The sequence below is a fragment of the Mesoplodon bidens genome, assembly GCF_964165515.1.
Source record: "Mesoplodon bidens genome assembly, chromosome: 3".
Lineage (NCBI taxonomy): Eukaryota > Metazoa > Chordata > Mammalia > Artiodactyla > Ziphiidae > Mesoplodon > Mesoplodon bidens.
This window is the reverse complement of record NC_138178.1, coordinates 75,098,801-75,112,251: the sequence shown is the minus strand read 5'-3', so window position 1 is coordinate 75,112,251 and position 13,451 is coordinate 75,098,801. Positions and strand designations below refer to the sequence as shown.

The 13,451-nt window shown below is 43.0% G+C and overlaps 1 protein-coding gene across 4 annotated transcripts in view; it reads left to right on the top strand.

Moving 5' to 3' along the window:
* Positions 1–694: 694 nt before the first annotated feature.
* The window catches only part of PGPEP1L (pyroglutamyl-peptidase I like), a 52,320-nt gene continuing 39,563 nt past the window's right edge, over positions 695–13,451 (top strand). For 3 of the 4 annotated variants that reach the window (XM_081228795.1, XM_081228793.1, XM_081228792.1), the window contains exons 1-2: positions 695–782; positions 7,900–7,952. In XM_081228795.1, coding sequence (XP_081084921.1) covers positions 749–782; positions 7,900–7,952 — 87 coding nt within the window. In that variant the 5' untranslated portion in view covers positions 695–748. The remainder of the gene's footprint in view (positions 783–7,899; positions 7,953–13,451) is intronic. The other variant, XM_081228794.1, reaches the window with a different exon arrangement.

Sequence of the window (13,451 nt, the reverse complement as noted above, 5' to 3'; positions counted from 1 at the left end):
AGTGAGCCTCTGCCCCCAGGGCTGTGGGAGGTACGGGGACAGTGGGCTGGGGTAAGACTCCACCCAGGAAGCGGTGCTGCGATCATCCCCATTTCCCTGCAAGGAGAAGTGGGTGGGGCACAGGTTAACTTGCCTGCGGAGCCACAGTTTACAGGCAGCAGGTGCTTTCAACCATCACTTTTAGCTATAAGCTTCATCTGTGGTTTTGGTTTCTTTTTCCTTTTTTTTTTTAAACATATTTTGCAAAATCGGTTTCAAGAGCTACCAAATTTAATCAAGCCAAGGTCTAAACAAAACAACTTGTAAGTTCCGCACCATCCTGACTCGCTGGGGCTGTACGGGTTTCAGCACCTTTTAGCCCCCGTCCAATCCCAGTCCCAGGCAAACTGGGTCAGTTGGTCGCCAGACTCGTGTCTCACGTCCGAACACACCGACCAACAAAATGACCCCGCCCCCAAGTGGCCAGAAAGACCCTGATGGCGCTCCGACCCTCTACTTTTCTGTTGCCGCAGCCTGTGCGTCCTGAGCTGGCTATTTCTGCTTTCGGAGGGGGGTTGTCTTACACCCTCCCCCCCACCCCAGAGTCTTCAGTCTTTCAGGGCCCCCAAAACGCTGCGGGGCGGGGTGGTTGGGCCCCACCCCAGCGGGAGGCCCGCGACCAGCCGGGAGGGGCGCGCGGCGCTCAGAGCGCCCAGGGCCGGGCCTCTGACCCGCGCAGGCGCAGAAGCGCGCTCCCAACTCCGGTTTCATGGATTCCCAGTCCAGCTGCGTGGTGGTGACTGGTAAGACGACTTTTCTGCTTTCCCACTTGCTGCTGCTTTTAGCCTGACCATGGAATGCGCACTTGCCTGATCCTGGTCATAAACAGTTCCCTCATGGGGAAAAAAGAGTGGCAACTGGTGGTTCCAATAATTCCAGATGGAGCTAACTTCCTGCTATGCCCTATTAAAAAAAAAAACAGGGGACAGAGAGGCTTTTCTGTTTCTGTCCTGTCATTCACTTCAAATAACTCTTGAGTGGCATACACAGTAGGTGCCCACATGTGGCTTAGGCTCAGACCTTGTCCTTCAGCCCATCAGGGGGGAGGCAGAGGCTGGCGCCGGCTGTCCGAGTCTGGGGCCCATGTGGCATCCTCTGGGGTACAGCTGCATAGCAAGGAAGGGGGAGCAGGGGACTCAGAAAGAACGGAGCCTAATAAGGCTGAGACAGTCCATCTACAGTGCCCACCCTGACAGGGGCACATAGCTCCCCCCCAAAACTAGAGGGCTTTTAGCCACCCAGGGAACTCTAAGCACCCTCTGAGAGCCACCAGTTAGAGACTTTGAACCCCAGAAGGTCAACTCAGAAGGAATGGTAGCCACCCACTCCTGCCTTTCACCAGCACATTCAAAATCAACCCCAGACACCCCCAGTCGTTGTCACAGCTGGTCCCTGGAGGGCTTGATTTCTTCACAAAGCTCTTTATTTTTAGTCAGACACATTTGGCATATTTTAAGTTTTTTGAATTGTGTTGGATGAAGGAAACGTTGAAGAGAGAAGGGTTCCTGTGTGTGTGGAAAATTGAAAGTTACCTATCTTAATATTTTCAGACTATAATCAAACTCCTGTTAACCTTCTGAGAAAAAGAAAGTTCTTTAGAAAACCTTTTATCTCCCTTGTTCTCATTTGTGTTATTTTGGGTATTAGAGATTGGTTCAGATTACCCTTAAATTCCTAAGGAAACTGTACCCCTGATAAATGTGACACTTGCCACAAATGAAATATGAATATTGAAGCACCAGAGCAAGCCTTAGACTCACATCAACCCCTGCCTCTGTCCTGTCAACTTGTGGTTCGCTGGCAAACTCTGGATTGTTTGATGAAGTACCTGATAATCAGCTGCGATTTGGGAATGCTCACTGGCTTCCAGAGTGTGGCCTTCCTTTATTAAAAATGCTCTGAGCTGCTAAGGGCATTCTTTTCGTTTAATTGGATTTGCTTCACGTGTAAATCTCACCAAGTCAATTGGCACATAGACAGATGGTGGGGGAACAAGGACTCTGACAAACTGCCTTAAGATCAAGACATTTGGACTGGCACCAAACAATGACGATGGGAGAGTGAGAAAACCTGCCTCCCTCCAGAGGGCCTCTTTTGATTCCAAGAGAAGATTTCTCCAGCCCCTTTTCACAAGTTCCACTCGAGGGCCTGCCAAGTTTAAAGTGTAAGGTTTGACCCTGCAAAACAAGAGCTTCGAACCTTCATTTGCTGAGTTGTTTTGCCTAATTGAAAACAGATAAGAAATGATCTGCATACACTGATCTGAATATGATTCTAAAGCAGCATGTGATTTTTTTCTGGTGTCACTGCATTTTTAGTATTCCTACAGTCATCCCAGGAGGTACCTGATTTCTCAGTGATTTTTCCTTAATCTCAGTATTTTCCTTTTTTTTTTCTTTTTCTTTTTCTTTTTTGCTCGGCAACTCCAGTCTTATTTAATTCTATAAGATTCAGTCAAAGTCAGAAAACACCACTAGCTTCCTGGGACATCGTGTCCCAAACTTTTCTATTCCCTGAGAAAGTTTTACCCTTTGTGAGTCAAACTTCCTAGTGCTCTAGACCCAGAGGTTCCAGAATTTCAGAGGCACAGCCCTCTCCAGAACTGACTCCTGCTCTAAAGACCTGAGGTCCGGGGGTTGGGGTGGAGGTGAGGTTTCAGAGGTAGGTATTTAATCATAGCTCCTCCCCATCTCAGAATCTGATGATTTGAGAAATACATCACGGGAATCAGATAGATGGAACTCAAAACCTCAGCTGGGTTCCAGGTAAAGCTGAGCTGGAGAATGCCACGTCTAGCTGCAGCCCAGTGCCCACCCTGAAGTGAGCCCACCAGTCACAGGCCCACCTGACAGCAGCTGACCTCCCCTACAGGGGCCAGGCAGGAACTGTTGAGCTCTGCGCATGGGCCACACTGAAGGAGAGATGAAGCAAGAGGCCCCCAGGGTCCTGGTCCTTCCTCCTAGCCACACCATCCTAAAGGGCTTGTGATGGTTAATTTCATGTGTCAACTTGACTGGGCCACGGAGTGCCCAGATATCTGGTTAAACATTATCTGGATGTGTCTGTGACGGTGTTTTTGGAAGAGCTTGGCATTTGAATCGGTTGGCTCAGTAAAGCAGTGCCCTCTCCAGTGTGGGTGGGCGTCATCTAATCCATTAAGGGTCTGAATAGAATAAAAAAGCAGAGGAGGGTTGAATTCTCTGTCTGAAGGCATGATCTGGCACATTAGTCTTCTCCTGCCCTCAAACTGGTGCTCCTGGTTCTCGGGCCTTCAGCCTTGGACTGGAATTTACTCCACTGGCTTTCCTGGGTCTCCAGCCTGTAGATGGCAGACAGATCTGAGGACTTCTCAGCCTTCATAATCACATGAGCCAATACCTTATAATAAATCTCTTTCTATATATATGCAGATATATATATACACACACATAGATACCAGTACAGACCTCTCAATTTCTGGAGAGAGAAATAGAGGCCTAAAGTACACATGAAATCTCAACATGGAAAAGTAAGGACAGGGCCCCTGACTGATAGTCACGGTGCCCAGGCAGGGGGTTTGGGGCTGAGAAATGGTGGCATCAAATGATGAGAGAGAATCAAGGCAGATTGAGGGTCTAGCTGGAGCCCATCCCACGCTGCCCAGAGAGACAGTAAAAAAGGATTTAGCATTTGTTTAGCATCTACCAGCTTCTGGAAACAATACGCGCTGTACATGGCATTGTTTAATCTGTCCAGAGGTCCCAGGAGGTATGTAACTATAACAACAATGAAGGAGAACGCTGACACTGCTTCCTGTGTTTGAGGCAGTATTGCAAATGCTCCATTTTATTCATTTAATCTGCACAACAACCCTATTAGATTATTATAATTGGTGTGCATTTTACAGATGAGAAAATCAAGGCACTGAAGCTAAGTAACTTGCTCAACGTCTCCCAGCTGCTTAAATGGTGGGGCTGAGGTGCAACAGAAGCCTGAACCCAAACACTGAGGTCTCTGACCACTCTTGGCTGCCGTTGGGCCACGGCCTGAGCTTTGGCGGGGTCACTGCATGGTGTGGGTGCCGTAAAAATAAGCAGCTGCAACACTGAGAGGGTGATGGTGTCCTTCTCCCCAGGCAGCAGGAAACATTTCCTAAGCTAGTCCCAGAGGAGGTTTGCTGTCCTCCCCAAAGCAAAATTCTGTTTAACTGCCTTTTATTAGAAATCTTCATTGCAATTAAATTACATAATAGTACACAGTGTAAATAAGTGTTCCCAGTTCTAGGAACAAGCCCTTCCGTCCACACACCTCATCCAGAAGCTCCTTCCCAGCGTGAGGCCTCTCCTGGGTCTCACCTTGCCCAGGCTCACCCCCTCCAACCGCTCTGCCTCCTCCTCCGCCATGAAGTCCTGGGTCACCACCACCTCCTCCAGGAGACTTCCCTAACCACCCCCACCCATCTTCTCTCTCCCCTCTGTATTCTGATCCTAGTTGTTGTTCAAAGCCTTGCTATTCCAAGTGTGGTCCAAGGGCCAGTAGCATCAGTACCACTGGGGAGCTTGTTAGGAATTCAGAATCTCCAGCATCACCCCAGACCTGCCCAATCAGATTCTACATTTTAATAAGATATACATGTGTATTAGCATTTGAGAAACGCTGGACCAAATCTCACACTTTTTTAAACTTTTCATTTTGAAATAATTATCGATTCACAAGAATTTGCAAAGAAAATGTATAGACTGGTCCTCTGCATCTTTCACCCAGCCTTCTCCAAGGTTAACATCTTCAATATCAAATCTAAGAATCTGACATTGGTATAACTCAGTGTGTATGCGTGTGTGTGTGTGTGTGCACATGCATGCATAACTCTATGTGGTATTATCACATGTGTAGCTTTGTGTAACCACCACCGTCAAGATAAATAACTGTACCAACATCACAAGGCTCCTTCGAACTACCCCTTTATAGCCACACCTCCCCTTTTCCCCCATCTCTAACTCCTGGTAACCATTAATCTGTTCTTCATCTCTATAATTATGTTTATAGATGTGAATTATAACTTACAAATATTGTATTGGGTTGGCCAAAAAATCCGTTCAGGTTTTCCCATAAGAGCTTATGGAAAAACCCAAATGAACTTTTTGGCCAGCCCAATGTAAATGGAATCATGCAGTATGTATCCTTTTGAGACTGGCTGTTTTTCACTCAGCATAATTCCCTTGAGGTTCTTCCAAGTTGCTTATACCAATAATTCCTTCACTTTTAAAGCAATTTTTAACAGCTTTATTGAGATATAATTCTCATGCTATACAACTCACTCATTTAAAGCATACAGTTCAATGGCTTTTAGTAGTCACAGAGTTATGTGTTTCTCAACACAGTCAATTGAGAATATTTTCATTATCCCAAAAAGAAACTCGACTCCCTAATCCTCATCCCCACACCCCCACTACACACACACACACACACACACACACGTACACACACACACACACAGAGTCAAGCTCTAGGCAACCACTAATCTACTTTCTGTCTTTATAGGTTGCCAATTCTGGACATTTCACATAAATGGAATCATACAGTTTTGTGACTGGCCTCATTCACTGAGCATGTTTTCAAGGTTCATCCATGTTGTAACATAACACTTCTTTTTATTGCCAAATAATATGCCATTGTATGGGTAATACCATATTTTGTTTATTCATCAATTGATGGACTTGTTTCTACTTTTTTCTTTTCACTGCTGAGTAGTATTCTGTGATCTAGATGAACCACAGTTTATTTAACCATTCACTCATTGAAGGACATTGAGTTGGTTTCTAGCTATGGGCTATTACAAATAAAGCTGCAGTGAACATTTGTGTACAAGTTTCTGTGTGAAAATAAGTTTCCATTTCTCTGGGGTAATGTCCATCAGTGCAAGTGCTTGGAAGTCCACTTTCAGTTTTAAAAGAAACTGTCAAACCATTTCCCAGAGTGGCAGTACCACTACATTCCCACCAACAATGTATGTGTGACCTTGTTCCTCTTCATCCTTGTCAGCTTTGGGTGTTACCAGTATTTCTATTTTAGCCACCCTGATAGAAGTGTAATGACATCTCATTGTGATTTTATGGCTTTTTTTTTTTTTTGGCTGTGTTGGGTCTTCGTTTCTGGCGAGGGCTTTCTGTAGTTGCGGCAAACGGGGGCCACCCTTCATTGCGGGGCGTGGGCCTCTCACTATCACGGCCTCTCTTGTTGTGGAGCAGAGGCTCCAGATGTGCAGGCTCAGTAGTTGTGGCTCACGGGCCCAGTTGCTCCGCAGCATGTGGGATCCTCCCAGACCAGGGCTCGAACCCATGTCCCCTGCATTGGCAGGCAGACTCTCAACCACTGCACCACCAGGGAAGCCCTCACTGTGATTTTAATTTGCATTTCTCTGATGGCTAATGATGTTGAAAAGTTTTTCATGTGCTTATTTGCCACCTGTATATCCTCTTCGGTGAAATGTTTCTTCACGTCTTTTGCCCATTTTCTAATTGGACTGTCTTTTTTTTTCTTTTTAATTAATTAATTTTTTATTTTTGGCTGCGTTGAGTCTTCATTGCTGCATGCAGGCTTTCTCTAGTTGTGGCAAGCGGGGGCCACTCTTCGTTGTGATGCACAGGCTTCTCACCGCAGTGGCCTCTCTTGTTGCGGAGCACAGGCTCTAGGCGTGCGGGCTTCAGTAGTTGTGGCATGCAGGCTCAGTAGTTGTGGCTTGTGGGCTCTAGAGTGCAGGCTCAGTAGTTGTGGCACATGGGCTTAATTGCTCTGTGACATGCGGGATCTTCCCGGACCAGGGCTCGAACCCATGTCCCCTGCATTGGCAGGTGGATTCTTAACCACTGCGCCACCAGAAAAGTCCCTAGACCGTCTTTTAAAGTTGAGTTTTGAGAGTTTTCTTATACATTTTACATACAATGCCTTTGTCAGATATGTGATTTACAACGGTCTGCAGAGTATCTTTTCACCCTCTCAGCAGGGTCTTTTGCAGAACAAAATGTTTTCATTTTGATGTGGTCCACTTTATCAGTTTTTACTTTTATGGATCACACACTTGGTGTCAAGTCTAAGAACTCTTTGCCTAACACTAGGTCCCAAGATTTTCTCCCTTTTTTTTCCCAAAAAGCTTTATAAATTTACTTTTTTTTTTTTTTTTTTTTGCGGTACGCGGGCCTCTCACTGTTGTGGCCTCTCCCGCTGCGGAGCACAGGCTCCAGATGCACAGGCCCAGCGGGCATGGCTCACGGGCCCAGCCGCTCCGCGGCATATGGGATCCTCCCAGACCGGGGCACGAACCCGTATCCCCTGCATCGGCAGGCGGACTCTCAACCACTGCGCCACCAGGGAGGCCCAAATTTACTTTTTACATTTAAGTCCATGATCAATTTTGAATTAATTTTTGTATACAGTGCAGGCTGAGGGATCCATTTTTTTTGCCTATAGGTGTCTGATTTTTCCAGCCCCATTTGTTAAAATGCTGTCCCTCTCCATTGAATTGCTTTTGCACCTTTGTTAACAAACAACTGGGCATATTCACATGGGTGTGTTTCTGGTCCCTCTACACAACATGCACTTTAACTGGACATGTGTGCTCACACCTTCTCGAGCCCTCCTACTTGGCGGTGGATCAGCCCCACATTCCTTTAGGGCCCCCCTACAATGCCTCACACAAGAGCACTTGGAAAATGCTTCCAGATGGGCAGAGTTGCAAGCCTCCACAAGAAAGGGGGTGTGTGGAGTCCTTGATGGCCCAGGGAATCACAAGAGGTCCCCAGGGAGGTGCGGGGAGCAGCACAGAAGCAGAGACACCTCGGCCCAAGGCATGGCCTGAGGAAACCAGGCTTTCTTTGGTTTCAGGTTTCGGGCCCTTCCGGCAGCACCTGGTGAATTCCAGCTGGGAAGCAGTAAAGGTAAAAACCCTCTAAGCCCAGACCCAGGAGCACAGGGCCCAGCTGGTTCCTTCTGTGGTTCTGAGAAAATCCAGCACGTAGGCTCCTTGGTGGCCAGATCCACACGGGATGGGGGGAAAACACACACTGGGTGCCCTGGGACACGAGCTAGCTTTTTGTCCTTGGGTTGTGACTCACCTGCCCATAGGGGGCCCATCTGGCTCAATGGTAAAGAAAACAGGCTGAAGGGACACCCCTGGGAAGGACGGTGAGTGGCCCAGGAAGGCTCTGCTGCCCTGAGAGCTGGGAACCCCTTCTGGCTGTGGAGTGTCGGGAAAGTCACTGCCCCCAGCCGTGGTGTTCTCATTCATGACATGGGGGAATAATAGTGCTGATGTTACAGGGTCGTTCTGAGGAGTAAAAGAGGTATGTGTGTGAAGCAAGTAAGTCTGTAAAAGCAGCTTTTTTAAAGCATAGCGCCTGGCACAGGGTAAGAGCTTAATACATGGTTATAATTATAAACAACATGGCTTCATTTTTAAGAAAGCAGCCAGGAGAGAGCATGTCCTCAGACAGGGCGTGAAGAGGGGTCTCATCCGTAGAACAGAGCTCTCCTCCCTGAAGCAATTGCCCCACTCCTACCAGTCCCCGCACGGTGTCATTTAGAGGCTCAGAGCACAGCTGGCTATTTATTCACACTTGACCATCAATTTCATGCTTCTGTTGGATCAAACCAAAGGTAGGATCTTGAGTCTGTTCTCAGAGTTACCCAGTCAAGCTGAAAATGCAGCAAAACCACTTGAATCGTGCATTTGCAGCCACCGTAGCATTCATTTTTTAGCCTGTCCACACAGACACAGTCAAGGAAACTCTCCACTCTTGAGTTAGAACTTGGGTTTTTTTCAACCAGCAAAAAAACTCAGAGAACCCCAGACTCACTGCCAAGCCTCACTGCTGCACACAACATGCCAGAAAGGCCAGGTCAGGGCTTTATGAGTTCCTGGGTATTTGCAGCCAGTTCCTTGAAAAACAGGACTTTTTCTGCTGAATCCCAAATGGGCCCTGAGTCCTTCTTTTTGTGCCTCAGTTTTCTTATCTGTCAAATGGGAAGGTTGTGATGACTACAGGAATTAACACACATAAAGCCCTCAGAGCATGGCAGGGCAACTGCTGGTTCTCACAAATTTCATTCTTATTACTAAGAAGCTATTCTACCAGTCAGTTTTCTCAGTTGTGGGCAAATAGAACTGGACTTTGGAGAGCCACACAGGAAATAGAATGAGGGAGGGGATTATTTTGTAGACTCAAGATGCACCAATAAAGCTGGAGAATCAGGGCAGAAGGGCAGAAACAGAAGCAGGCTGGGGGTTTCCAGGAAGAGGTAGTAGAATGGCAAACTAGGTGCTCTGAGTGGCCCTTCCCCTGTAGATAAACTAGATAAGATAGAACTTCTGTGCATTGCTGGACATACAGTAGTAAAGGAAAGCCCATATACGTCATGCCATGCACAGAAATACATCACACATACTCAGGGCTGCAGCCTGAAGGGGTGAGGGTCAGCACCCCCACCCTAACACACAAAAGGCAGGGGGGCACGTGCCATTATCAACATTGTTTTTAGCAAAGGGGATAGAATGAAACCAAGGCTCTTACTGTAAGCCAGACCCTTGAAAGGAGATCCTGTGGTCTCTAGCACCCCTGACTCCCAGCAAAGCATATGCAATTTCTCTTGAGGATTTAAAACCTTAGATTTTCCACAAACTAAGATAAACTAAACATTTATTTCCAATCAAAGATCACCAAATATTCAAAGAAACAAACTACCCTCAGTAAGAATGAGCAGAAGTAGGTTTAGAACCTCAAAAACTTGAGGTTCTAAATCATTCTGCTAGACATTATCAGAAAATAACATAATTATATATGGAATGTTTGAAGAAGTAATGATAGAATCACAAAAACTAAGCAAAAACTATCAAAAGATTAGGCAAATTGAAAAAGGGAGTAATAGAGCTTATAGAAATTTAAAACACAATTGTTGAAGTGAAGAATTTAACAGATGACTTAAAAGACAGTTTAGAATTATACCAAGTGAAAGATGCCACTCACCAAAGACCACATATTGTATGATTACATTTAGATGAATGTCCAGATGAAGCAAATCTATTGAGACATAAAGTAGATTAGTGGTTGCCTAGGGCAGGTGAGTGGGGGATTGGGAGAAATAGGGAATGACTGTTAATGGGTATGGGTTTTTTTTAGGGTTGATGAAAAGGTTCAAAATTGTGGTGATGGTTGCACAACTCTGTGAATATACTAGAAGGCAATGAATTATAGACTTTAAATGAGTAAATTGTATGGTATGTGAAATACATGTAAATGGCAGTTTAGAAACAGATAAGCAAAATTAATGAACTAGAAGATAGCTCTGATGATATTGTTTAAAGGGCAGCATAAAGAGATGGACATGGAAGTGAAAAAAGAAATTAAGAAATATGGATAATAAAATGAGATATTTGAACATATGTTTATTTGGAGTTCCATGAAGAGAGAATGAATGAAATAAAGCACTAGCCAAAGAGATAATGGTTGAGACTATTGCAGAATTGGATGAAAGACATAAATCCACAGAGATAAGAAGTATAAAATATACCAAGCAAAAACAAACAAAATCAGTACATATACACATCATAGTAAAACTGCAGAAAACCAAAGATAAGGAGATTTGAAAGTAGTCGGGGGAAAAGACAGGTCACCTACAAAAGACAATACAATTAGACTGAGAGTAAATTTTTCAAAAACAACAATAAAAGCTAGAAAACAATGTAGTAACATCATCAAAATGCTGGAAAAATATTGTCAACCTGAAATTGTGTACCCAGCAAAATTATTTTTCAAAACAAGGATGAAATGACATTTTCATTAAAGCAAGCATCAAGAGTTTACTACCAACAGGCACAACCCTAAAGGAACATGTAAAGGATATCGTTCAGAAGGAAGGAAAATTATCCCAGAAAGATGGTGTGAGATGCAAAGAGCAACTGTGAGCCCAAAGGTAAAATCTAAACTAGCATTATTTGTTAATAATGATAATAATAATAAATGGCTAATTTTAAGTTTAAAAATAAAGGATTGAACTAAAATATAGGACAATGAAAGCATAGAAGTTAAGAGGAGTGATTGAAGTTTAAGACTTCTAAGGCCCTTGTATAGACAGGCATCCTGATATCAAATTCAGACTTTGTTAAATTATATATATTTATGTATAATATATATATTAATTTGAAGTATAGTTGATTTACAATGTTGTATTAGTTTCAGGTGTACAGCAAAGTGATTGTATATATGTATATATATAGCTGAATATATATATATATATATATTCCTTTTTAGATTCTTTTCCATTATAGGTTATTACAAGATATTGAATATAGTTCCCTTTGCTATATACAGTAGGCCATTTTTGTTTATCTATTTTATATATATAGTGATATGTATCTTAATCCCAAGCTCCTAATTTATCCCTCCCCACCTTTCCCCTTTAGTAACTGTAAATTTGTTTTCTATGTCTGAGTCCATTTCTATTTTATAAATAAGTTCATTTGTATCATTTTTTTTAGTTTCCACATATAAGTGACATCATGATATTTGTCTTTCTCTGTCTGACATACGTCACTTGGTATGATAATCTCTAGGTCCATCCATGTTGCTGCAAATGGCATTATTTTATTCTTTTTTATGGCTGAGTAATATTCCATTGTGTATACGTACCAGATCTTCTTTAACCATTCATCTGTTGGTGGACACTTACGTTGTTTCCATGTGTTGGCAACTGTGAATAGTGCTGCTATGAACATTAGGGTGCATGTATCTTTTTGAATTAGAGTTTTCGTCTCTTCTGGATATAGGCCCAGGAGTGGGATTGCTGGCTCATATGGTAACTCTATTTTTAGTTTTTTAAGAAACCTCTGTACTGTTCTCCATAGTGACTGTACCAATTTGTTCCCACCAACAGTGTAAGAAGCTTCCCTTTCTCTTTCTGATAATGGCCATTCTGACTGGTGTGAGGTGGTACCTCATTTTAGTTTTGATTTGCATTTCTCTAATAATTAGTGATGTTGAGCATCTTTTCATGTTCCTGTTGGGCATTGGTATGTCTTCTTTGGAGAAATGTCTATTTAGGTCTTCTGCCCATTTTTTGATAGGGTTGTTTGTTTTTTTGATATTGAGCTGTATGAGCTGTTTGTATATTTTGGAAATTAATCCCTTGTGGGTCACATCATTTGCAAATATTTTCCTCTAGTCTGTAGGCTGTCTTTTCATTTTGTTGATGGTTTCATTTTCTGTGCAAAAACTTTTAAGTTTAATTAGCCATTTGTTTCTTTTTGCTTTTATTAACATTAGGAGATGGATTCAAAAAATATATTGGTGCAATTTATGTCAGAGAGCAATTTACCTATGTTTTCCTCTAGGAGTTTTATAGTATCTGGTCTTACAATTTTATAGTGTCTGGTCTTATATGGTCTTTAATCCATTTTCAGTTTATTTTTTTATATGGTATTAGAGAATGTTCTTTTTTTCTTTTCTTTGTTTTTTCAGCCACACCGCACAGGCGGCATGTGGAACTTCCCCAGCCAGAGATCAAACCCACGCTCCCTACAGTGGAAGCATGGAGTCTTAACCCCTGGACCACCAGGGAAGTCCCAGGAGAATGTTTTAATTTCATTATTTTACATGGAGCTGTCAAGTTTTCCCAGCACCACTTATTGAAGAGACTGTCTTTTCTCCATTGTATATTTTTGCCTCCTTTGTTGTAGATTAATTGACCCTAAGTGCAGGGGTTTATTTCTGGGCTTTCTATCCTGTTCCATTGATCTATGTGTCTGTTTTTGTACCAGTACCATACTGTTTTGATTAATGTAGCTTTATAGTATAGTGTGAAGTCAGATAATATGATTCTTCCAGCTCCATTCTTCTTTTTCAAGATTGTTTTGGCTATTCAGGGTCTTTTGTGTTTCCATACAAATTAAAAAAATATATTTTGTTCTAGTTCTGTGAAAAATACCATTGTAATTTGATAGGGATTGCACTGAATCTAGATTGCCTTGGGTAGTATGGTCATTTTAACAATATTGTTTCTTCCAATTCAAGAACATGTTATATCTGTCCATCTGTTTGTGTCATCTTCCATTTCTTTCATCAGTGTCTTATAGTTTTCTGAGTACAGGTTTTGTTTCCTTAGGTAGGTTTATTCCTAGATATTTTATTCTTTTTGATGCAATGGTAAATGGAATTGTTTCCTTAATTTCTCTTTCTGATGTTTCCTTGTTAGTGTATAGAAATGCAACAGATTTCTGTATATTAATTTTGTATCCTGCAACTTTACTGAATTCATTGATGAGCTCTAGTAGTTTTCTGGTGGTATCTTTAGGATTTTCAATGTATAGTCATTGCAAACAGTGAAGTTTCACTTCTTCCTTTCCAGATTGGATTCCTTTTATTTGTTTTTCTTCTCTGATTGCT